Source organism: Phyllobates terribilis, unplaced genomic scaffold, assembly GCF_046119375.1.
Source record: "Phyllobates terribilis strain yellow unplaced genomic scaffold, ASM4611937v1 Scaffold_4__5_contigs__length_816908805, whole genome shotgun sequence".
NCBI classification, from domain to species: domain Eukaryota; kingdom Metazoa; phylum Chordata; class Amphibia; order Anura; family Dendrobatidae; genus Phyllobates; species Phyllobates terribilis.
Genome location: NW_027362764.1, coordinates 535376771 through 535403335, shown reverse-complemented (window position 1 = coordinate 535403335; position 26565 = coordinate 535376771). Strand labels below are relative to the sequence as shown.

At 42.1% G+C, this 26565-nt stretch overlaps 1 protein-coding gene across 1 annotated transcript in view; it reads left to right on the top strand.

The window, feature by feature from the left end:
* Positions 1-26565, top strand: part of ZNF407 (zinc finger protein 407) — a 641504-nt gene that overhangs the window by 367082 nt on the left and 247857 nt on the right. The window contains exon 6 of the mRNA XM_073678940.1: positions 11950-12033. Coding sequence (XP_073535041.1) covers positions 11950-12033 — 84 coding nt within the window. The remainder of the gene's footprint in view (positions 1-11949; positions 12034-26565) is intronic.

Below are 26565 nucleotides of genomic sequence, written 5' to 3'. Positions count from 1 at the left end.
AAGTGCTGCGGAATATGTTGCCGCTATATAAATAAAAATGATTGTTATTATAATACAGATACATAACATAAATAGTCTTTTCTTCAGGTATGTAAGGCGGCGGTGTTCACACCATGCAGTGACCCAAGCAAGTCCAACATAAACAGCTTTTATTCAGCAACTCACGGGTAAACAGAAAGTCCTCCGGTTCGCAGCCGGGTTAACATAAGTCCATAAACAACGGTTGTCGTGGGCAACGACCACGCCGGGCCGCTCAGAGCCTGACGGGTGCAGAGCCTTCCCAGGCGTGGGTTCAGCTACACACTGGCCCGCCGAGCTTTCCTGCTATGCTGATAGCAGGTCCCAACACTGAATAACACTAACCCTTAATGCAGGGTTTTTAAAGGACCTGTGGCAAGAGCCATTGGAAAACCCGGGTTGGAGGGAGGAGGCCGCCCCACTGCCTTCCTGTAGCCTCCTCCAAGAAATGAAGGCCCTGCCGGGTTTTACTTAATCTGCCTTAGCCAGATAGCCTGACCTGCTCACCTTCATTCCTGCATTGCAGCCGCATCTGTGTCTGTGACTGCAATGCACTCCAATGGGTTTAATAGATCTCTGTACATTCTGGGGAATATAACGTCCCTCGCATTTGTCACCCGGGACAGGGCATCCGCGTTGGCCTGTGACTTCCCAGCGCGATGTTCTGCAGAGAAACTAAAATTTTGCAGGGACAGAAACCACCTGGTGACTCACCCATTCCTCTCCTTGGCGTTCCTCATCCATACCAAGGGTGAGTGGTCCGTCACCAAGCGGAACTGACGCCCGAGCAAATAATAACGTTGCGATTCCGAGGCCAAACACTCTTTCTCTACCACATTATAGTTTTTCTCCGCCGGGGTAAGCTTTCTACTCAAGTAGGTGACCGGGTGCTCTTCACCATTCACTTTTTGTGACAGTACCGCCCCTAGGCCTACCTCCAAGGCATCTGTCTGTAAAATGAAGGTTTCCTTGATGTTGGGGCTGATGAGGACCGGCTGTCCACACAGGGCCAACTTCATGGACTGAAACGCTTCTTCTGCCTGAGGGTTCCACCGAAACATTACCGATTTTTTTTTTTTTTTTTTTCCTTTCAAGAGATCGGTCAGGGCCGCCGTTCTCCCAGCAAAATTAGGTATAAACCGGCGGTAATACCCAAGGATGCCAAGGAACACCCTCATCTGTTTTGTACTTGACGGTTTAGGCCAGTTTTTAAGGCCTCATGTTTATTGATTTGGGGCTTGATAACTCCTCGGCCAATCACATACTCCAAATATCAGACTTCCTCTAGCCCTATCGCACATTTTTTGGGGTTTGCCGTTAACCCCGTGGTGCTGAGAGAATCCAGCACCGCTTGTACCTGGGATAGGTGCGTATGCCAGTCGGTGCTAAAGATGATGATATCATCTAGATATGTGGACGCGTACTCCTGATGAGGCTTGAGCAGTATGTCCATCAGCCTCTGGAATGTCGCCGGGGCCCCATGTACCCCAAAAGGTAAGACCACATAGTGATATAGACCCTCCGGAGTTATGAAGGTGGTCTTTTCCTTCGCCGATTTCGTCAGAGGTATCTGCCAGTAACCCTTGGTGAGATCGAGCGTGGTAAAGTACTGGGCCTGCCCCAGTCTCTGTCAGCTCATCCACCCTGGGCACTGGATAAAGGTCCAACTTCGACACTTGATTTAATTTCCAGAAATCGTTACAGAAGAGTAACGTTCCTTCAGGTTTCGTGATCAATACGATGGGGCTAGCCCACTCAATCCGTGATTCCTCGATGACGCCTAACTGGAGCATTTGTTTTACCTTAGCTGTGATGGCTTGCCTCTGGGCTTCGGGTACCCAGTATGGTCTCATTCGTACCCTTACCCCAGGTTCTGTGACAATGTCATGTTGGAGAACCGTAGTCCTACCCGGTAGCTCTGAGAACACGTCGGTATTCTGCTGCACCAGCGAGCGAGCCTTCCGTCGCTGCTGTTTAGTGAGAGAAGGTAGAGAACTCTCTGGCGGCATGCCCGGAGTGACGTCTGTAACTAAACACTCTTGATCTTTCCAAGGTTTTAGCAGGTTTACATGATAAAGCTGCTCAGGTTTCCTCCTTCTGGGCTGATACACCCAGTAATTTACCATCCCCAACCTTTTCTCGAACTTCATATGGCCCTTGCCACTTGGCCATGAGCTTACGCTCGGCTGTGGATACAAGTACTAACACCCGATCGCTCTTGTTAAAAGACCTGACCGTGGCTCTTTTATTATATGTGCGCCTCTGTGCTTTCACGATGTTCTTTCACGATGTGCATGATCGCTGCCATCCGGTCCTGCATACTAGCCACATGTTCAATTATACTCCTATGTGGAGTTGGCTCTTGTTCCCATGTCTCTTTGGCTACATCCAACAGACCCCTAGGGTGTCTGCCGTACAATAACTCAAAGGGAGAGAACCCTGTGGAAGCCTGGGGTACCTCACGGACGGCGAACATCAAATAGGGTAGCAACATGTCCCAATCCCTTCCGTCCTTAGAAACCACCTTTTTTAACATGGATTTGAGAGTTTTATTGAACCGTTCTACTAGCCCGTCGGTTTGAGGGTGGTACACCGAGGTGCGCAATTGTTTTATTTTTAGCAGTTCGCACAGTTCCCTCATCACCTTGGACATAAAAGGGGTCCCTTGATCCGTCAGGATCTTCTTAGGTAGCCCAAGGCACATGGCAAACAGCTCCCGTGCAATCAGTTCTCCCGAAGTGTGGCTTAGCGATATAGTCTCCGGGTACCGGGTGGCATAGTCAATGACCACCAGTATATGTTGGTGGTCACGAGCGGATTTTACAATGGGCCCTACCAAGTCCACTGTAATCCATTCAAAAGGTACCTCTATCACTGGCAGAGGTGCCAATGGGCTACGGAAACTTGCGGTGGGTGTGGTCAGCTGACATTCGGGGCAGGATTCGCAGTACTTTTGGACCTCTGCGTAAATCCCTGGCCAAAAGAACCTCTGCAAGATACGCTCTTGCGTCTTTTTAACCCCTAAGTGTCCACCCAGCAAGTTTGTGTGTGCCATCTCCAGAACCGCCCGACGGTACGACTGAGGTACCACTAACTGTTCTAGAACCTCGTCCCTGATTTTGTCTACCCTATAGAGCAACTCACCGTTGACCACCATGCGTGGAAACACAGTATCTGCATCGGGCTGTTGAGCTAAACCATTACCTTTAACACTCTTTCCTGCGCCCGAGTCAGGGTGAGATCCTGTAGCTGAGTTGTCCCAAACGTGCCCCGGGACACTTGCAGCTCGTGGATCGATGGGGTCTCCTCGACCTCTCCTGCCAGCACCTCTAGGGGAAACCTATCGGGGTCACACTCTGTCCCTAGGTTGGACACCCCTACGTCAGGTACCCATTACTCGGGTTCTTCGGGTACAGCGCCCGTAATAAATTTTACCTGGGGAGAGTGGTTTTTGTTTTTCCACAGAGTCCAGAACAGGGGCAAGTCTCTTCCCAACACAGTCCCGTAGGGAAGAGTTTTTACCACCCCCACCACAAGTTTCGTGTCCCCACATGATGTGAACAAAACTACCTCCGCGGTTGGGTATTCTCTGAGGTCCCCATGGATACACACAACCCCGACTGTCCGTCCACTGGGGTTGTCTCCTGCCACCAGCGACTCATGTACCAAAGTCACTAGGCTCCTCGAGTCTAAGAGGGCCTCCGTTGGGTACCCATTAACCAGTACTTGGCACAGTTGGGGTTCACTGTCCGGGGGGTCGGCAGTGCAGATGGTCTGGGTGTACAGTGAGACCCAGCTGTTATACCCGCAGTCCATGGGCTCCGTAGTCAGGGGGCAGTTAGCAACCACATGTCCCTTGCCCTGACACCGCCAGCACCTAATGGTAGAGGGACTGTTAGTTCTTGTGACCGTTTGGGAGGGAACCTGTCTCCTGCCACTCTCACTCTGGGGTACCCCTTTAGCACGGGTACGGTGCTGACTGTCCTCAGCAGAGGGATGCGACCCCTTTCCCGGTTCCTGGGTTGGAAGGGTCTGGCGTGACAGCCGCGAGGGGGCAGAGTCCCGTATAAAGTCCTGAGTGGCCACGTACCGCTCAATCAGGCTGACCACCTGGTCGAGGGTGCCGGGATCCAACATCAGCAGTCGTGTGACCTGTCACATGATTAAATGACGTCACTGCAGGTCCTTTTAGACCATCGCTAGTCGTACAAGAGACCGGATGCATCGTACAGGAGACCGGGGGCCATCGGAAGGCAAGTATAATGTTTATTTTTTATTTTAAATTCTTTTTTTAACAGGTATTGTGGTACCCGGGTCTGGATGAGAGTCTCCTCTTCTCCAGACCCGGGTGCCATCCGCACATTGAATCGCTTAATATCCGCATGTGCACATGTAGTCATGCGGATATTAAGCGATTCAATGCAAGTCAATGGCGGCAATTACGCTGCGTGTCCGCAAAAATAATGGACATGCTGCGTATTTTTCCGCAATGATAATCCAAATCGGAAATTTCCGCAGCATGTGCACAGCACATGCGGATTATCATTGAGGACCATGGGGCACATATTACCAAGCGTTTTTTAAGCATTTTCGCTGTGGAAATTCTGCTTGAAAAACGCATAGTGGGCACGCAGCCTAAGTGAACGGCTCTCGACTTTGCCAGAAACCCCTTTAAAAACAATTGTCAGGGTTGCGCAACCGTTTAAAGTAACCTCTTTGGCTACGACCCTAATTGTTATATAAGGCTTAAACAACTTTTTTTTTCCAACTTTGAGTGTATAGACTACAGTTAAGTAATAAAGTACTAGCTGTTGGGGATTGGGGCGAGGCTAGTTGTTATAGCCTGAACAAAAAACTTAAAGCCACATACAATAAGTTCACCCTGGTAACAACAACTGATAGCAAGAATTCAATTACCGCTACTTAAACTCTAGAAAAACTGAAGAAATGAACCAGAACATACCTATAGCATGTACGGTACAGACCAAAAGTTTGGACACACCTTCTCATTTAAAGTTTTTTCTGTATTTTCATGACTGAAAATTGTACATTCACACTGAAGGCATCAAAACTATGAATTAACCCATGTGGAATTATATACTTAACAAAAAAGGTGTGAAACAACTGAAAATATGTCTTATATTCTAGGTTCTTCAAAGTAGCCACCTTTTGCTTTGATGACTGCTTTGCACACTCTTGGCATTCTCTTGATGAGCTTCAAGAGGTAGTCACCGGAAATGGTTTTTCAACAATCTTGAAGAAGGTCCCAGAGATGCTTAGCACTGTAAAACATGGTTAAGGCTGTGTGATCGCTTGGGCATGCATGGCTTCCAATGGCCTTGGGTCCCTCATGTTTATTGATGATTTTACTGATGACAGAAGCAGCCAGATGAATTCTGAAGTGTACAGGGCTATACTTTTTGCTCAGATTCAACCAAATTCAGCAAGGTTCATTGGACGGTGCTTCACAGTACAGATGGACAGTGACCCAAAACATACTGCAAAAGCAACCCAGGAGTTTTTTAAGGCAAAGATGTGGAATATTTTGCAATGTTCGAGTCAATCACCAGATCTCAACCCCATCAAGCATGCATTTCACATGCTTAAGACAAAACTTAAGGCAGAAAGACCCACCAACAAGCAACAACTGAAGTTAGCTGCAGTAAAGGCCTGGCAAAGCATTACAAAGGAGGAGACCCAGCATTTGGTGACGTCCATGGCTTCTAGACTTCAGGCACTTATTGCCTGCAAAGGATTCTCTACAAAGTATTAAAAATGAACATTTTATTTATGTAAAGTTAATTATCCAATTACTTTTGAGTCCCTGAAATGAGGAAATGGTTCCAATTCCTAAACATTTCACAGGAAATTTTTTGTTCAACCCCTTTAATTAAACCTGAAATTCTACACTTCAATTGCATCTCAGTTGTTTAATTTTAAATAAGAAAAAATAATGGCATGCAGAGCCCAAATCAAAAAGATTCGATCATTGCCCAAATATTTCTGAGGTCGGTAGAAGTGCAATGTGTTGGTTCACACTGTGGCCATTTAACAGACAGAACTTAAGATGAAAACATAATGAGCAAATATCATGTAGGAAGTAAATAAATAGTAACTGTACATGTAAATAACATAGGGTTCTTAGTTGACACTACTTTGATCAAAAAATCTTAAAAACCATCGCCCTGTAACAAGGTGTACCCAATTGGAATAGACCTTTAACTCTTGTAGTTCACCTAACAATACCTGTGATTGTGCATGGGTCTTGGCATTTGTGCGAGTCATAACATTATAGGCTTTGCTAACTTCCAATGTGGTGCCCAATAACAATTATATTATAAATTTGGTTCTAAGCAAAACATGATGGTGAAATTGGTTAAGCAGCCCTTAACATACTCGCATCCCTTCTCTTCTGACATTTTCAACCCCTTTACCCCAGAAGGTGGTTTGCACGTTAATGACCAGGCCAATTTTTACAATTCTGACCACTGTCGCTTTATGAGGTAATAACTCTGGAACGCTTCAACGGATTCCCCTGATTCTAAGACTGTTTTTTTTGTGACATATTGTACTTCATGATAGTGATCAAATTTGGCGAAAACGTAGAAAATTTTGCAAGTTTCAAACTTTTCATTTTTATGCCCTTAAATCAGATCGATGTGTCACACAAAATAGTTAATAAATAACATTTCCCACATGTCTACTTTATATCAGCACAATTTTAGAACCAACATTTTTTTTTGTTAGGAAGTTATAAGGGTTAAAAGTTGAGCAGTGATTTCTCATTTTTCCAACAAAATTTAAAAAAAAAAAAATTTTTAGGGACCACATCACTTTTGAAGTGATTTTGAGGGGCCTACATGACAGAAAATACCCAAAAGTGACAACATTCTAAAACCTGCATCCCTCAGGTGCTCAAAACCACATTCAATAAGTTTATTAACTCTTCGGATGGTTCACAGGAATCTTTGGAATGTGGAAGAAAACGATAAACATTTAACTTTTTTTTCACAAAAATGTTACTTTGGACCCAATTTTTTTTATTTTTTGCAAGGGTAACAGGAACAAATGGACCACAAAATTTGTTGTGCTATTTCTCCCGAGCACGCCGATACCCCATATGTGGGGGAAAACCACTATTTGGGCACACAGCAGGGCTTGGAAGGGAAGGAGCGCCATTTGATTTTTTGAATGTAAAATTTGATTGCATAATTGGCGGACTCCATGTCACGTTTGGGAGCACCTGATGTGCCTAAACAGTAGAAACCCCCCACAAGTGACACCATATTGGAAACTAGTCCCTCAGGTACTTTATCTAGATGTTATGTGAGCACCTTGAACCCCCAGGTGTTTCACAGAAGTTTATAACATTGAGACGTAAATATAAAATTTCAAATTTTTCCCACAAAAATGTTTTTCAGCCCCCAATTTTGCATTTTCATAAGGGTAACAGGAGAAATTGCACAATACCATTTGTTAGGCTATTTCTCCTGAGGGGAAAACCACTGTTTGGGCGCACGGCAGGGTTCGAAAGGGAAGGAGCACCATTTGACATTTGAAGGAGAGGGATGGGGTGCTACGCCAGATGACCTGGCCTCCACAGTCACCAGACCTGAACCCAATCGAGATGGTTTGGGGTGAGCTGGACCGCAGAGTGAAGGCAAAAGGGCCAACAAGTGCTAAGCATCTCTGGGAACTCCTTCAAGATTGTTGGAAGACCATTTCCGGTGACTACATCTTGAAGCTCATCAAGAGAATGCCAAGAGTGTGCAAAGCAGTCATCAAAGCAAAAGGTGGCTACTTTGAAGAACCTAGAATATAAGACATATGTTCAGTTGTTTTACACTTTTTTGTTAAGTATATAATTCCACATGTGTTAATTCATAGTTTTGATGCCTTCAATGTGAATGTACAATTTTCATAGTCATGAAAATACAGAAAAATCTTTAAATGAAAAGGTGTGTCCAAACTTTTGGTCTGTACTGTATATATATAATCACATACAATACACTACGACTGCTGTTTACATCACATAGGATACATAGACACTGCTGAATGTATCACATAGGATACAATCCCACAAGGGAGTGAAGCGGCACCAGGTCTCCTCTTCAGCCTTACAATCTGTAACCTCTGACCGGAGTGCAGAACCTGACCGGCGCGCTGCATACAGGAGGTGCTGGTCAGAAGCAAAAGCTATTTACCACAAATGAGATTAGAGCAGAAATACCCGTAGAAGCGCAGTTTGGTGCGCGAAACGGCCGTCGTCCTCATCTCACCCCCGCACCCCCTAGCCATCCGTTGTTCCTGAAATGTCCAGTCAGGACTAAAGGACTCTGTGTCAGCGACTGTTGGTGAGTGCTGTGTTTCTGCTCTAATCACATAGGATACACAGGGACTGCTGTGTGTGTGTGTATATGTATATATTGTAGGGGTTTGATACTCAGCTGCTTTTGAGGTAGGCACAGGAGTCCGTTTCTTAAAATGTCCAAGGCACGTTTATTATGCCTCATATACCGCACTTGCAAGGTAAAAAAAAGACAGCCTCGTCCAGCACAAAGCAACAAAACAGGAAAATAACTAGTCCATATAGTACTGCAGGTTCACCCGCTCACAGACAGTGTCCTGTAGCACAAACACGCTGGAGGTCTCCACATCTCCAGCCACAGACACTGAATGAGACACTCGTTCTCCATTTTATACACACACCCTGGGGCGGGGATATGTGAGCAGCTAATCCCACCCATCTCTTATGACTGCTCGTAAAAACCATCCCTGATACGCCCTATTAACCCTCTCATCACTATGTGTGCTGGAGCATGCTTTCCTAGTTTTACATCACTGAAGCTACCAACCTCAGCGATACATATCTCCCCTCAAGGACATGTCCAACAGTCATCTTACAATTACATATATATTATATAAAATAAATCACGTCTGATATACTGAGACTGCTGTGTATATATATCACATAGGTTGCTCAGAGACTTCTGTATAAAATCGCATAGGCTCCATCTCTCTATCTTACACAGACCTCGGATATGAGAGGGAAAGATTACAGGCTGCAACCAGCCAAGCACCCTCAGGAGGTACTTCGGGTCAGCCTGACTTTGGTTCCAGAGCTATAATGGTGAGAATGGTACAGGAGAACAGAGTGCTCAAATTCCACCAATAAAAAACAGTGTGACTCTGGCGATGTCCAACGTCAGATTTAATCTCTCCTTGTGTGCACTGCTGTGGAGTTCAGTATTGAAATTGTGTGTGTCTGCACAGTACTTCTCTGCAGATAAATCAAAGGGCTGGTGGCCCACTTTCAGTTGAGTACTGCGCCCACCCGGAATTTGCCCAGTCTCTTAACTGCCAAGTTATTCCAATACCATTCATTCCTACAGATAAAACCAATTACTTTTGCATGAACATTTAGAAAAAAATGTGTAGATGTCTGAGTGTATTTATACAGTCATGGCCAAAAGTGTTGGCACCCTTGAAATTGTTCCAGAAAATGAAGTATTTGTCCCAGAAAATTATTGCAATTGCATGTTTTGTTATACACGTTTATTTATTTTCTGTGTATTGGACAAGACAAAAAACTGAGAATAAAGGCAAATTAGACATAATTTCACACAAAACCCTCAAAATGGTCCTAACAAAATTGTTGGCACCTTTCCAAAATTGTGGGTAAACAACTTTGTTTCAAGCATGTGATGCTCGTTCAAATTCACCTGTGGCAAGTAACAGGTGTGGGCAATATGAAAATCACACCTGAAACCAGATAAAAAGGGGAGAAAATTACTCAATCTTTGCATTGTTTGTCTGTGTGTGCCACACTAAGCTTGGAGAACAGAAAGAGGAGAAGAGAACTGTCTGAGGACTTGGGAATGAAAATTTTTGAAAAATATCAACAGTCTTAAGGTTGTAGCTATCTCTCAGGACATGTACGGCAGAGAAAAATTCATGAAAGGTTGCAATGCAGGATAGTCTGGATGGTGAATAAGCAGCCTCAATCAAATTCCAAAGAAATTCATGCTGTCCTGTAGGCTGAGGGTAAATCAGTGTCAGCGCGAACTATCCGTTGACATTTTAATGAAATGAAATGCTATGGCAGGAGACCCAGGAGGACCCCTCTGCCTACACAGAGACATAAAAAAGCTAGACTGCAGTTTGCCAGTTTGAGCAAGCCAAAATCCTTCTGGGAAATTGTGTTTTGGAGAGATGAGACCAAGATAAAGTGGTTTGATAAATCACATCATTTTACTTTTTCCCGAAAAAGAAATAAGGCCTACAAAGAAAAGAACACAGTACCTACAGTCAAATATGGTGGAGGTTCAGAGATGTTTTGGGGTTGTTTTGCTGCCTCTTGCAATGGTTGCCTTGACTGTGTGCAAGGCATCATGAAATCTGCAAATTACCAAAGGATTTTGGGCCGCAATATAGTTCCCAGTGACAGAAAGCTGGGTTTATGTCCTAGGTCGTGGGTCTTCCTGCAGGTCAATGACCACAAAAATACTTCAAGAAGCACCCAGAAATGGATGGAAACAAAGTGCTGCAGAGTTCTGACGTTGCCAGCAATGAATCCAGATCTAAATCCTATTGAACACCTGTGGAGAGATCTTAAAATTGCTTTTAGGGGAAGGCATCCTTCAAATATGAGAGACCTGGAACAATTTGCAATAGAAGAGTGATCCAAAATTCCAGTTGAGAGGTGTAAGAAGCTGATGGTTATAGGAAGCGATTGATTGCATTTATTTATTCCACAGGGTGTGCAACCAAATATTAGGTTGAGGGTGCCAACAACTTTGTCCTGGCCAATTTTTTTTTTTTTTTGTGAAATTATGTCCAATTTGACTTTTTTTCCCTTTTTTTGTGTTGTTCCAATACACACAAAGTAAATCATTTTCTGGGAGAAATAGTTAATTTTCTACAACAATTTCAAGGGTGCCAACACTTTCGGCCATGACTGTGTGTGTATATATATATATATATATATGTGTGTGTACATACACACACATATCTGACAGAGCTGTATGTTTAACTCCTTGTTTTTTTTCACACTTGATTGTTAATGTATCATATGGTAAACACTGAATAAGTTTCTCAGGGGTCTTAGGAAAAACTCAGACTGTGATGATATTGAATAACAAACTTGACTCTGCTGCATCCGTATGACTATGTAGCCATACACCTAGCTATTGGGCTTTCACTATAGTGTGACATTTTTTACATGCTGTTGTTCTGCCATCCATTGGCAGTCCGGGTAGAGTCATCTTGAGTTACTATCTCTTAGTGGTGTAAACTAGAGACTAGCCACCCACACACACTCTGTACAGTATCTCTCTCTTGCTATATGAAGGGTGATAATAAATACCACAAGTTGTGTTTGTTTTCCTTTGCAGTTTTGTTTTAGTGCACCATATACAAACCATTATGATTAAGAACACATCAAATTCATTTATTTTTCTTGTGAACACAAAGAGTAAATGTAATTATATAGGCAAACATAACATGTAAGTAAATTCAGAATGTAATTGTATAATATGTACTCGTATTGTACATTTTAGACAATATTTAGTGTGCAAGCACAGGCCAGATGTATGGGAATTGTAAAAAAAAAAAAATCAGGATATGCATAAAAACTGTTCAAGTGCATAAAGCAGCCCCATCTGGAAGGCATCTAACAGAAATGAAGTTGTACAAAACCATTCCATTGATAATAAAGCTAATTTTTATGGGCCTGACAAGTATGTAATTATGTTCAGTGGTGCTTTTCAGATTTTATCACAGTCAATAAACCGCAGTGGTAATTTCATTCCCATTTGACATATTTACATGGAAACATTTGATTGGAGGAATTAGTAACCCTGAAAGCCTTGATAGATATGTTTTAACGATCTGTGACCTCTACAATCCCACATCTGTTTATTGTTGCAACAGGCGAGAAGTCGTTCTTGTGTGACCTTTGTGGCTTTGCTGGTGGGACACGTCACGCCCTTACTAAGCATCGGAGGCAGCACACAGGTTGGTCATCTTATCTTCTCTTCTGAATTGTCTCTGTATTTTAACTCCTCTTCTCCTCTGGCCAGGTCTTAAAGCTGCAATCAATGTAAAACATCAATGTAACCAATATGGATAAATGCTACTAAGCTACCATTAACCCTTACGGCAGCTCTGTGGATACCACCATTGCTGTAGAATGTATAGAACCTACTATTGTTATAGAACAGCATTTACAGTGTTAATATAATAGTGCAAGGCCTTGTGCAGATAATGTTCTTGGTCCTCCTTATGGCACTGAGCATTGTAGTGATCTGGTCACAAGTGCATGTGGAAATTATAACCTGGGAGGTCTCACAAAACAATCTGCCATCTCTAAAAGCAGTGTTATATAGGGTTAGAGACACTTATTCCAGTGATGGGTCACTTACTGACCTTCTTGTTGTAGTTTTGATAAAATCACTGTTTTGTCTGCTGCAACTCTGCTAGTCTTCTCAATAGTGAGCTTAGTTTAACCCCACTTGCACCATCGATAGGCAGCTTTTGGCCCACATGAGCAGAAATCTGCCTATCGGTGGTGAGGGCATGTGTAGCCAGAGCTCTTGAATATCAAGGACTACATGGGATAAACTCTTCTTTGAAAGGACTAGCAGAGCTGCAGCGCATAAAATAGTATTTGATCAAAATTGTAGAAAACAACCCAGTATGTGACACAGCTCTGTGATCAGGATCTCTCTCCCTACGTTTTATTGAGCAGTAATGTTTAAGCCCACACTGCAGCTCCTAATACTGGGTGATTCAAAAAGGACGGTGTAACAGTGAAGGCCTGTCGTTAAAGTAACATTGTTAGATGGCCAGTGCCTGAAACTCAAAGCAAAACTTGGTTAGTTGCCCATAACAGCCAATCACAGCACAGCTTTAATTTTTCAAGAGCCAAATTTGAAATGTGATTACATAGTGTGACATAAGATGGCGACATCGATGCAAGAAAAAGCTTTTTGTATGTTGGAATTTGCAAGAAGGGAGACTGTTGTGATGGTACTGCAAAACTTTCAGAATAAATTTGGTAAATGTGCTCCGCATAGAACCTGCATTTTGCATTTGCCAAAGCAATTCAAAACCACTGGGTGTTTGTCATGGGAAAAGTCCAGGCCCCCAAATAATTTGCAGGAGATAGTGAACAGGATTTGAGCCCTGTACGAGTGTAGTCCTAAAAAGTCGAGTAGGCTGACTGCGTGGAACTCCAGGTGCCACAAACCACGGTATGGCATATTTTTTTGGAAATGTCTGTGTTGTAAGCCGCACAGATTACTTCTCCTTCAGGAGCTGACACCAGAAGAAAACTGAAACTCTGTGACTTTTGCATTGTCCTAAAGGGACGATTGTAAGAAGATGAATTTGCTTGCAGGCTGGTGTTCAGCAATGAGGCTACCTATCACCTAAGTGGGAAGGTCAATCGCCACAATGTTAGGATTTGAGGCTAAAAAATGAGCAGGGTCAAAGTCAACAGTCCCTTCTGTCTTGCGGAGTATACGGTTCCTGACCACTCCTATCTGGACATGTTAAAGGAAAGGCTTATGCCATAGGTAGACTACATTTTTTAGATCTTCTATATCAGCAGAATGGTTCACAACCACATCTCCATTTGGATGTTAACCAAGACTTGAATGAAACTCTTCCAGAATGTTGTATCAGCTGTGACGGAAACAATGATTCACCATTGTTGCCCTGGCCTCCACGATCAACCGATTTAACACCCTGCGTCTTCTTTGAGGGGCTACATGTAGGACTCAGTTTGTCTTCTCCAGCAGCCTCTGGATGAGAACGACCTGAGACAAGGAATCACTGAAACATCATCTCGACTGAGCTGGACTACGGCCTAGACATCTTACTTGTCTCTAGTGGAAATCGTTTTGAACATTGTATTGTATAAATAAAACATATAGATTACGTTTCTTTTCATGTTAATAAATTTATGATTTGTTCTCTCAATTATGAACGAGACTCTAATTTTGCTCCATCCTTTTTTAAACACCTTCTTTGCGCCCTGAAAAGGACTTGGTTTCCAGACATCCGATCTTCTAAGAATCCCAGCACAAGAAGTAAATGGAGATCAGATTTTTATCAAGAATATCTAGGTACATTTGTCCATTCATCCTTCCTTCAATCATATGAAGTTTGCCAGTGCTGTATGCTGAAAAACAGCCCCACACCATGATGTTCCCACATCCAAACCTTACTATTGGTATGGTGTTTTTGGGGTGATATGCAGTGCCTTTTGGCCTCCAAACATGGTGGTATTATGGCATCCAAAGAGTTCAATTTTGGTCTCATCTGACCAGACTATATTCTCCCAATATTTTACAGGCTTATTTAAATGTGGTTGAGCAAACTCTAAATGCTTTTTATTCAGTAATGGAGTCTTGCGTGGTGAGCGTTCATACAGGTCATGGAGGTTGAGTGCATTACTTGTAGTTTTCTTCAAAACAATTGTACCTGCTGATTCCAGGTCTTTCTGTAGCTTTCCACAGGTCCACAGGTGGTCATTGGTTCTTGGACAACTCTTGTAAGGGTATGTGCCCACGATGCGCAATTGAAGCGGAAATTTCCGTTCATTTCCACATGTCCTTTTTCCTGGAAAATGCATGCGGAATTTGGCATGCGTTTTTCGCGCGTAAGTCGCGCGTTTTGCACATGCGGAATTGCCTTGCGTTTTGTACTGCATTGTAGATGGCAATTCCGCATGCGTAAACGCAGAAATAAATGACATGCTGCGGAATTTTCCGCATATCAAAAACGCTGCGGAAAATTCCGCAGCATGGGCATTACAATTGCGGAATGCCATAGGGGACCATGGCTGAAGGCTAACATGCGTATAACATGCGTTTACGCTGTGGAAATTTCCGCACAAAATACGCATGAAATACGCATCGTGGGCACATACCCTTATAATTCTTTTCACTCCTCTGTCTGAAATCTTGGTCGTGGCCAATTTATTGTGAAATTATGTTCTTTCCACTTCCGGATTATGGCCCCAACAGTGCTCATTGGATTCTTCAGTCATATGTATTAATTAAAGATAATGCAATACTTGAAGCAAAATTAATGACGACCCTGCTTGTAACAGCTTACAATCTACAATGAGGTGTGGGTGACACAAAGTACAGGGGCTTATTTACAATGATGGTCCAGCCATCTAGAAGGAATGGGGGATAGATAAAAGCTGCATGAGTTCTTCACCAGCCAATATTTGTAGTGTTTTTGGGTGCGGCGGAGTTTGATGTTTTTACCCATAATGAGATGTTTCTTGTGTGGCACCTTGGTAATGAGACACCTTTTTATAGGCCATTAGTTGAACCACCTGATATTGTTTTTCACTAAGTGGCAAGAGTGCTTTCTAATTACTGATAGATTTCAGCCGGTATCATGACTTTCTATGCCTTTTTGTACTTCTTTCTTCATGTGTTCAATAGTTTTTCCCGATGTCATTTCTCATTATTACACATAACTTAATTTATGCATATCTGTGGTTTGACTTCATTGCTTGTGTGGATTGGATGTGTTGTTACCAACATTTGGTGAGAATTTCATATCACTAGAACCTTTAGAGATGCAGTGTATTTACTTAGAAAATTGGTGACTTGTTCAGTACTTATTTCACCCGCTGTATATATTATATTTTTACATAAATTTGCAAATATACAGTACTGTACAAAAGTTTAGGCAGGTGTCAAAAAAGCTGCACAGTAAGAATGCTTTTAAAAAAAAAAAAATGTTCATTTATTTTTATTAATTAACAAAATGCAAAGTGAATGAGCAAAAGAGAAATCTAAATCAAATCAAAAGAGAAATCTAAATCAAATCAATATTTGGCGTGACCACTATTTGCTTTCAAAACCGCAACAAAACATTATTTCCTCTAGGTACCATTGCACACAGAAAGAACTCTGAAGAGCGCTTGTTCCAAACATCTTTGAGAACTAGCCACATATCTTCTGAGGATGTAGACTTGTGTAGATCCTACTTTCTATTCATGTAATGCCAGACAAACTTGATATTGAGATCAGGGTTCTGGGGGCAATATTATCATTTTCAAGACTTCTTGTTCTCCTTTACTTTGAAAATAGTTTTTAATAACATAGACTGTATGTTTGGGGTCGTTGTCCTGCAGCTGAATAAATTTGGAACCAATCAACACCTCCCTGATGGTATTACATGATGGATATGCATTAGCCTCTATTTCTCAGCATTGAGGACAACCAGACATGGACAACGTTGAAGACCGTAGATGCAATGGTTGGCCAAGAAAACTTACTGCAGAAGATGACAGACACATCCTGTTTACTTCCTTTCGAAATCAGATGATGTCTAGCAGAGCTATCAGCTCGGAACTGGCAGCGGTCAGTGGGATCCAGCTACACCCATCCACTTTTCTGATAAGTCTGGCCAGTAGTTGTCTTCATAAAAGCATTGGTGCCAAATAGTCATACTATTGACATGAAAACGAGGCCAAGTGACTCAGCTATGCACAAAAACATTGGAACAGGTGTACAACAAGATGGCAATTGGATTCATTGTACTGATTTAGTCTAAATTTCACTTTAAAGTTTGCTGGAGAACGGTACAATAATTATGGTCTGCAGGCAACATTGAAGCATGGAGGTTTCTTTGCAATTTTGGCGCTGCATTTCAGCAAATGGGGTTAGAGATTTGGTCAGGATTATTGGTGTTCTCAATACTTCCTTATACACCTTTTGGTATAGTGCTGTATGTATATATACACTCTGACATAGATTGTCCTTGATAAAGAACAGATGGGAAGGAATGTTGTAATGTGGAATACAATGTGCTAAATCACTGCTGGAAAAATAAGACACTTAAGCATTATAATTTGACCTCCATTTACTTTATTCCACTCGGTTCCTTTGAAGATTACTTTATGCTGCTGTCAAATGGGGCAGCAAAAACCTGGCGACAGATTCTCTTTAAATTTATTTCCAAGCGACAATATCACATGCTATTACATGGGTCGATGTCCAACTTTCTAAGGCCCCAAAGGATAGAGTAGACTAGTTTTGAACAAGATTGGATATCCTATTTGGCAATGTAGGCATATAAAAGGGCAAGAAGGGCGTGTGACTCACCTTTCCTGGTATTACCAGTCACATTGTGCTCATGCTGGTCAGAGGGGACAGACAGTGGCTGTTAAATATTAAATGTCTTGATGTTCTCCTAATAGGTAATAGGTGACACTGATGTGACTTTTGGAGGAAAAGGAAAGGCTTTTATATTCGAGTATTACTGCTAGGGAAAGTAACTATTACAAGGTGCGCTGCTGGAAGTTCTGTGAAATAAAATGCTCTGATTACTTTTGAGATCATTCGTAGTATTAGAGTGATCTTGTAACAAATAATAGTGTGTAACATGGTTTTTACGACTATATGCATGAGCAAATATGGAAAAAGCTATTGGAAGGGAGATTGCTGTACAATGTTGGCTAAAGGGGTAGACCCTGCTATGATTACTTTTTCGGAAGTACAAATGCATATGCTGCTATAGGGAAGCATAGTTGTACTGTGGATGTGGACTTAAGGCCTTTAAATGACATGTAAGACCACAGTCATTAATCTAGTTCCATTGTACTTTTTTCCGTCTAACACATATAAGCTCCTACACGCAAAATGTAACATCGGCATCCCTGTATGGTTCCTCTCTCTCCTCCCAGCAGGGACACCGACTCCTGTGCTGGCTTCCTTCGTGGCTTCCAGGTTTCAGGACTCACACACGTCTGCCTGAGCAACTTTAGTGTGTCTTAGCATACTAGTCCGTTGTTAGGTCATGTGCTCCCTTACCTGTCCTGCTACCCTGTACCAGAGTCTGCTCCGTGTTCCTGTAACCCCCTTGTCTGAACGAGCCGTTCTGTCCAAACCTGAAACCTGATCCTAAACCCCTCTCGTCTGAATCCGCACCAGTATTCATTCTGCCAGTAATCCTAATCTTGACTGCTACTCTGAGTCCATACATGCATTCCTTACCCTTTAGGTCAGCTTCTGCAGTACCAGGGACTGACCTGGATTGGTGCCGGGTGGCTACCTGCCGCTCAAGCCTAAACCAACGAAGCCTGGGGGGAGATAGGTAAGGTGAGTATACGTTCTCATATTATTTTAGAGAAGTTGTCCCCAACCTTTCTGACCTTGAGAGCCACATTCAGCTCTGAGAGAGGGTCTCAAGCCACATTCAGCTCTGCGTGAGCGTCGTGAGCTACATCCAGCTCCAGCCCCACTCACTTTAAACAACCGGAGCCCCCACAACCGGTATAATGACATCCAAGGCAGCTTACCAAGATCGAAGGTTTCCCACAGTAGCCCCATTCAGTATTTTCAAAATCAAGCACTTCCACTGCAGTGTCGCATCCAGATTCAAGCACCTCCTCTGACATATGGTATCAACCTTTTGTCCGCTTACCATACTTAAATTATCTCCAACTACTAAGACCTGTAAATACGCATCCAGATCTGATCCTCTTTGCGGGGCTGCTCACAGAAGTCACCACCTGGAGACCTGCTCTTTGCTAGACCTTCTTCTGATAAGCTGAGCTGGCAGACAGCCGCGAGCCACAAGTCATGAGCTCCCGAGCCATATGTTGGGGACCCCTGTTTTAGAGCATGCTGCACAGTTTGTACGGGAGCACAATCAAGATAGATTTGCTGTTCACGAGTCTGGAAAAGCTGAATAACAAGCCAAGTAATCTTGTCTTTGTTTTTCCATAATCATATCTAACTGAAATGACTGAATGTAATTTATTTACTATGTACGTAGTATTTTGGGGACAATGGGGGGGGTCTCTTTACATATAATTAATGGATCTGTGCCAGGATGGCGATGCTTTCAGTTTATATGGAGTACATAGGAAATAAGGAGTGTAATTTGCTGTCCATCTACATGAAAGAAGCAGTGTAAAATAATCTACTTGTCTTCGTGTTAAACTCTAGTAGAAAAATGCTAATTTCCTTGTCGTGTCAGAGGTTTGAAAATCACGTAAGGCGCTTCTTTGTGGGTGACAAGAACGTCACATACATTGACGTGCCTTCAGGTATAAAACATTTCTGCGCACGATATATAAGCTGTATGCTATGTAATGCCCATCCATATAAACACAGTCTGCGGCTGTTACAAACTATCAAATATTCTTAAACATCTTCTAAGTTTAGCTATTTAGCATCATTTTAATTGCAACTTTTCTTAATTTTCTACCTTGGAGAGACAAGTCTTACTTTTCTGCCTTTCATGAATTAAAAGCAGTCTTTCAACTGCGATCATAGAAGCACCTAGTCAGTTCATCATTCATTTGAAGATTGCTTTGTACTTCATAGGCTACACAGTCTTGACAGCTTCAAGAGACATCATGACATATAGTAGTATTTTGTTCAATCAACAGCATAGCCACCTCCAATTATACCGGAGATGATTGACAAATAGCTACCAAACGGAACTTCTGAATTATGTGACTGTCTCCTCTGTGAAGGATATATGTGGCATAAATGACTAGGAATTGTTTTTTTACTAAACCTGACAAGTAACATTCATTAATTATAGGGAAAGTAATAAGAGCGAATGCATCAGAGAGATTTTACATTGCCATTTTAACAAGCGCTACTCAATATCAAGACAAAAATATTGAAATGCATCTTGGGAAAGCCATTTTTTCTTTTTTTTTCTTATTTATAACACTAAGACTTAAGATAGCGGGTTTGATTTTAACAGATTTATCAGAAATGTATGTTTAAGATATGAAAATTGACATTTAATATAAAATTAGGAATATTAATGGGGGGGCATAAAGCTGAGATAAGTGAAGCAATTTGACATGGATCTTTTTTTCAAAGTAAAGATAGTGACTTTTATTAGGGAGTCAAAAATTTTTTTTGCCTTGAATAGCGACCCTTTTATTACTTAGGAAAAATGAACGCATCCCCCCCAACCTGAAGCTCCTGTCTAACAAATCCTCCAATCTCGGCTTCCCGGACCCCGATGAGGAACTAAATGCTTGGGGCAATGGAAATTTGGTGGGAAATGCGGAGCTTCCAGATAGATATTAGTTGTGCACCCTGATGGCGCCCCTCATTCACCCCAATTTTCTGATTGGGTGGTTGTTGACTATACTTGATTAGTTTGCAGTTGAATAGGTCTTGTTCTCACAGGTTTCATAGTAAGAAAGCATAGCTCGTAATTAATTTAAGAAGGGATATAATGCATGTAAGACTATACATACTGTAGACCATATAGCAGTTTAAAAATATATTACATTCTTAAAATATCTTGTCTTGTGATCTGGACCACATGGTCTGAACACGCTTGATTGTATGGTAAAATGGTAGTAATTACATGAGGTAAAGATGTAGGAGTCTACAGATAACCTTGTTAACATCACAGTTTGGAGTTTTGCACATTCCTGTAAATCAGTGTTTCCCAAACTCCAGTCCTCACGGCCCGCCACATGTCATGTTTTCAGGATTTCCATAGTGCTGCACAGCTAAGAGAATTACTGATTCCTTGATGATACTTCCACCACCTGGCCAGTGCTAAGAAAATCCTGAAAACATGAGCTGATGGGGTCCGTGAGGACTGGAGTTTGGGAAACACTGTTGTAAATGATCACCTGATATGTTAGAAAGATATACATTCTCAATATACTGAAAAGGTTTTTATGGATATTACTGTACATTGATGGATCTTTCCACATGTAGCCCTATTCTCTTGAATAGGCTGAGCTCCAGTACCAATCATAACCATTGCTTCTATATTCTTGTTGGTGGTTTCTCAAGCTTCCCAAATAATTACCGGTATGTTTAAGGCCGTTAGTCTGCATTTCAATGATATCAATGATGTCCCAGATAAATTATGTTCACCTAGAACATTTTGGCCTGAGATGTTGTATGCATGCTCCCTGGACATGAATGACATGCTCCTTACTAGCCAAATCATTATGTAGTGCTTGAAATGGCACACATGCACAAGACGTCCTTCCTTCCTGATCATGTGCTATGTAGCCAAAGCATCAGAGCACTGTGCATGCCCTGGAAGGCATAGTAACGCCTTTGTTCACCCGGAGAACCTCAGAAATGATGTGGCCAGTGAGGAGAATGTCAATTATGCCCAGGTTGAAGCGACGACCCACCAGTGTAGTCCTTCGTAATTCTCATTTGACAGGTGACGCAACATAAGTTGTTTTTTTGGCCATTTCAAGAATTTACTGTAACATCAAATACCCTATTGGAGTAGAGGAGTAAGGCTTTTAAATGTAATTGTGGTTGTTTGTGAGGCATGGAGTACTGACCATTCTCTTTAAAGGTGTTGGCCAGGTTTGGCACAAGTGTCTCCAGTGACTGTATGTGACTGCAGACTTGTGAATCTTCACAGCGTGCATTGTCATTATTTTCTGGCTCCGGAAGCGGGCAGTCATGTGACCGCAGATTTGACCAGACTGTGTACCACTGTAAGCATTCTGTGTACTCTCATTATATGGTCATATGAGATTAGGCAATAGCTCTATTGCAAGCATGCTTAAAGTTTTGTATCAATAGCCTTTTTTTGGATTTTTAATTAATAAATATTAATCATTTTTGGTGTTCACTTTGTATTGGAATACCTCTTTCTTCTCCTCTGGTTGCACTTTTTTTGCTATGTCATAGGTAGATCACATTTATTGGGTGATACCCTCAGTTCTCCTCTACATAAGGAAAATCCTGACTGCACACTACATGCGCGCTGTGAAGATTCGCAAGTCTGCAGTCATATACAGTGACTACAGACATTTGTGCCAACCTGGACAACCCTTTTAGACCCTTACCGACATCTGCCATACATGTACGGAACAAGTCACTAGCAGGTGTATGTAGCGGGTTCATTGGGTGACACATAGCCTGGATCTGACTCTAACAGCTGAGGGTGGAGCAGAGCTCTGCCCGTGATTGTTAGCTTGTTAAATGCCGCTGTCAGACTCTGACAACTGCATTAACAGCACGCCAACATGGGGCACGTCATTCTATGCTCCCTTCGGTGCTCCCATCATGTGATGAGAGCCAACAGGTTGCTATGACAGCCGTGGGGGGGGTCTGTTGAAGACCTTCATGCCTGTCAACATGGAGCTGTCTTGAAACCCAGCCTGCAGCTGGGCTTCATAGGGAGCCATGATTTTTACTATGCACTTATACTGTGGTATTGCTGTATATAATAGAAGCAATCAGACAATCACAGGTTCAAGTCCCATAAGGGGACTAACAAAGTTAAAAGTAACATTTTTAAAAAAAAAATATGAAAAAAAACCCATAAGTTCGAATCACCCTTCCTTTCCTCCAATAATAGTAAAGATAATAGAAAAATATACATATATGTTTTCTTGGTCACTGCAATACCGCAAAATATGCCATAAGGAGCAATAAAAATGTCATATCTATCTCAAAACAGTATTAATAAAAACATTGTCTTAACCTGCAAAAGATAAGCCCTCACACAGCTCCTTAGACCGAAAAATTAAAACGTGACGGGTCTTGAAGAATTATTATTATTATTATTATTATTATTATTAATAATTTATATAGCGCCATTGATTCCATGGCGCTGTACATAAGAAGGTGTTACATACCAAATACAGATATCACTTACAGTGTAAACAAACTAACAATGATAGACTGGTATGGTAACATTATCACATTTTTTTTTCACCACCACAATAATGTAAAAAAACTGGACAAGTGTGGTAGCGCTGTATCGTACTGATGAGGAGAATCATATTGCCATGTCATTTTTACCACACAATGTACACAGTAAAAGCAGTTCTCAAAAACCAATGGCTGAATTGCATTTTCCTTTTGCAACTTCACCGCACTTGGAATTTTTTTTCCTTTTTTACAGCACATTATGTTGGAAAATGAATGGTGTGAATCAAAAGTACAACTCGTCCTGCAAAAATCGAGACCTCATAATATGTCTATGTGGACAGAAAAATAAAAAGTTATGCCTTTTGGAAGTAAGGGAGGAAAAAAACGAAAACACAACAACAGAAATTGGCCATGTCAGGAATGGGTTAAAGATAAGCCATCACTGTTATATCATTGAAAACCTCTTTAACCCCTTTACAACCCATGCCGTATTAGTACGCACATTTGCGTACCCCCGGTGCGCTGAGCCCTCACTGAACGGAGCACATGTCAGCTGATTCTTACAGCTGACACGTGCCCGCAACAGCCCAGGGTGGAATCGCGATCCACCCGCGGCTATTAACATGTTAAATGCCGCTGTAAATCTCCGACAGCGGCATTTAATGCGTGCTTCCGGGTAGCGCATCATAAGCCCCGCCCATCGGCAACCCCGTCACGTGATCGCGGGTCACCGATGGGTGGGCATGACAACCCAGGGTCTGCAGCAGACGCCTGTGGTTGTCATGATCTGGTCGCTATGAGTGCCACCTAGTGGTTGGCGCTCATAGCACAGGACCATTTCTGCTGCATGCAGGGGATCTGCTGGTCCCCTGTATGTAGCAGAGCCGATCAGACAACTGCTGCTTCTAGTCTCCTATGGAGACTATTGAAGCATGCAGTAAGTGAAAAAAAAAGTTTTTAAAAATATAAAAAAAATAAAAAAAATATAAAAGTTTAAATCACCCCCCTTTCGCCCCATTCAAAATAAAATATATATTAAAAAAAAACCCTACATAGACATATTTGGTATCGCCGCGTTCAGAATCGCCCGATCTATCAATATAAAAAAGAATCCGATTGGTAAACGGTGTAATGAGAAAAAAATTCTAAACGCCAGAATTACGTTTTTTGGTCGCCGCAAAATTGCAATAAAATGCAATAACGGGCGATCAAAACATCGGATCTACCCCAAAATGTTATCAATAAAAACGTCAGCCCAGCGCGCAAAAAATAAGCCCTCACCCAGCCCCAGATCACGAAAAATGGAGACGCTACAGGTCTCCGAAAATGGTGCTATTTAAAAAAAAAAAAAATTTACCAAATTTTGGAATTTTTTTTCACCACTTAAATATAAAATAACCTATACATGTTTGGTGTCTACAAACTCGTAATGACCTGGATAATAAGAATGGCAGGTCAGTTTTAGCATTCAGTGAACGTGGTAAAAAAAAATAAATAAAAAACAACTGTGGTATTTCACTTTTTTTTGCAATTTTACCTCACTTGGAATTTTTTTCCCATTTTCCCGTACACGATATGGTAAAACTAGTAATGGCGTTGAAAAGTACAACTTGTCCCGCAAAAAATAAGCCCTCACACGGCCATATTGTCCAAAAAATAAAAACGCTATGGCTCTGGGAACAAGGGGAGCAAAAAACAAAAATGCAAAAACCACAAAACCCAGGGTTGCGAAAGGGTTAAACTTTGAGTTCACATTATCCAGCCACTTAAATTTGGGAAAAAGAAACAATTAATAAACTGCTCCAAATGGTGTAAAATAAGCAAGAATGAATTTACCTATCCCGGCCACTCCTGCTCTGATGCTAACGAGGGCTCTGACCAGTCTCTGTACTCAGAATGGTACAAAATAGCAAAAGTAAAGCTAATCTACTGTCAAATCCTTCTTTGACACTTCCTGGGTCCACCACCTTTCTCTGTTCTTTCTTCACTGGACAGACATGTGACTGCTGCAGCCAGTGATTGGCTACAGCAATCACATGTCTGTCCAGGTAGTGTATAAAGTATTGAGACTGATTGGGGACCCAGGAAGCATCAGAATGGCAGTGGTAGGAAATCCATAAGGTGAGCATTATTACCTTTATAATTGTATGCTTTTTTTTCTATTTTTTCTTTATTGATTGATTTATTTTAATGTAATTGGCTGGATTACTCTTGTGGGCCCCAAAATATGTCAGGTTGAGCACAACTTATTTATAGTAAATTCTGTTTGCCATCTAGAACTTCTATTGGTGTATGCGAGTTTCTGTTCCTTTAAATATGGACTTCTCTATTGACAGAAGCGAAATCCCCACATTTCAGCCAAGCACATTTTTTGTTAACTTGAAATTGTTTTTAATATATTATGATTTACTTAAGTGATAGATTGTTAGTTGCTACATTTTAAATCAAGGATGGAAAATGTACTAGATGATTATTGTCGTGACAGTGCAGAGCCTGTGCTGCTACTGGAGCTGAGAATAGGAATATTAAAACGATCAGCTACAGATGAGAGATTTTCTAGCTTTATTTCAATAATGTTCCCTATTAATACTAATTACACACTGCCCATTTAAAGTCCGCAAGTAAGCTCAGAGGCGGAGAAAGAGGAGAGGAAATGATCACAAATCTGTGAAGCCATCAATGAGTAAGTGCTTGAGTTAATATACTGAAATAAAATAGCTGCTTGAAGTTTTAGTCAATTATCATTTTCATTTTTTGGTAGGGAATTGCTTCCTACATTTCAAGCCAATAAAAAAATGGTATACCAACTATGAAAAAAAATGTAAATGTGAGAAATATACAATAGTTAGTAAATAATATATTACAATTATTTGTAATAAGGTGCGAGATATTACATTATCTTTTAACTTCTTAAAAAAAATAGTCATCAAAAAAAATTAAAAAATATCATCAAAATTGAAATAAATGCTGCCTATCTAAAATGTCACGCATGTGGATCGTGGACCTACTGCTTACCCTTGGAGGAGCGTGGCTAAGCGGCCACCTATTTTTCGCTAGAGCTCCTGATGATGGAGTTAGGCTTTAGCTGCAGGTGGCCACCAGGTACCACTCCAAAGACAGTCCCCGATACTGCGGCAGCTGAACCCAAGGGTCAGGATAGCAGACACGGACTTTGAGTCCAAGGCAGGACTGGATACTGATGCAGGTTCAGACAGTGCGGATCCTGGAACACTTGACTGTAAAGACACTGGTGCTGGCTCAGATAGTGCCTGGGCGACTTCAGGTTCAGGTACCGCAGAGTATTTTCAAGCTTAGGTACCGCTGGAGTGTTTTCAGGTTCAGGTATCGCGGGAACGGTTTCAGGTTAAGGTACCGTCGGAGCGGCTTCAGGCTCAGGTACCGTCAGAGTGGCTTCAGGCTCAGGTACCGCCGGAGCAGTTTCAGGTTCAGGTACCGCTGGCGCGTTTTCAGGTTCAGGTACCGACGGACTGGCTTCAGGCTCAAGTACCGCCGGAGCAGTTTCAGGTTCCGGTACCGCTGGTGCGGGTTGAGGCACAGGTACCACTGGTGCGGTTTCAGGCACAGGAACCGCCAGAGCAGCTTCAGGTTTAGTTAACACTGATAATAGGTTCGGGATCAGCAACAGGTTCAGGTTCTAGCAGAATAATTTCAGGTACAGGTTCAGGAATAGGTTCAGGGACCTGACAACTAACTAGCAGGGACAAACTCAAACTAACACTAAAAATGGTGTTGCACAGTCACTTGCCTACAGTGGAGCCTGCCTTAAATACTAGATGCCTCCCAGTTATTGGCTGGGCACAGAGTCAGAGTGTGTGCTACTTCTTAAGGAGGCGGGAGCACGCACGCACTAAGCTTGCCCTTGGAAGACCTGTGC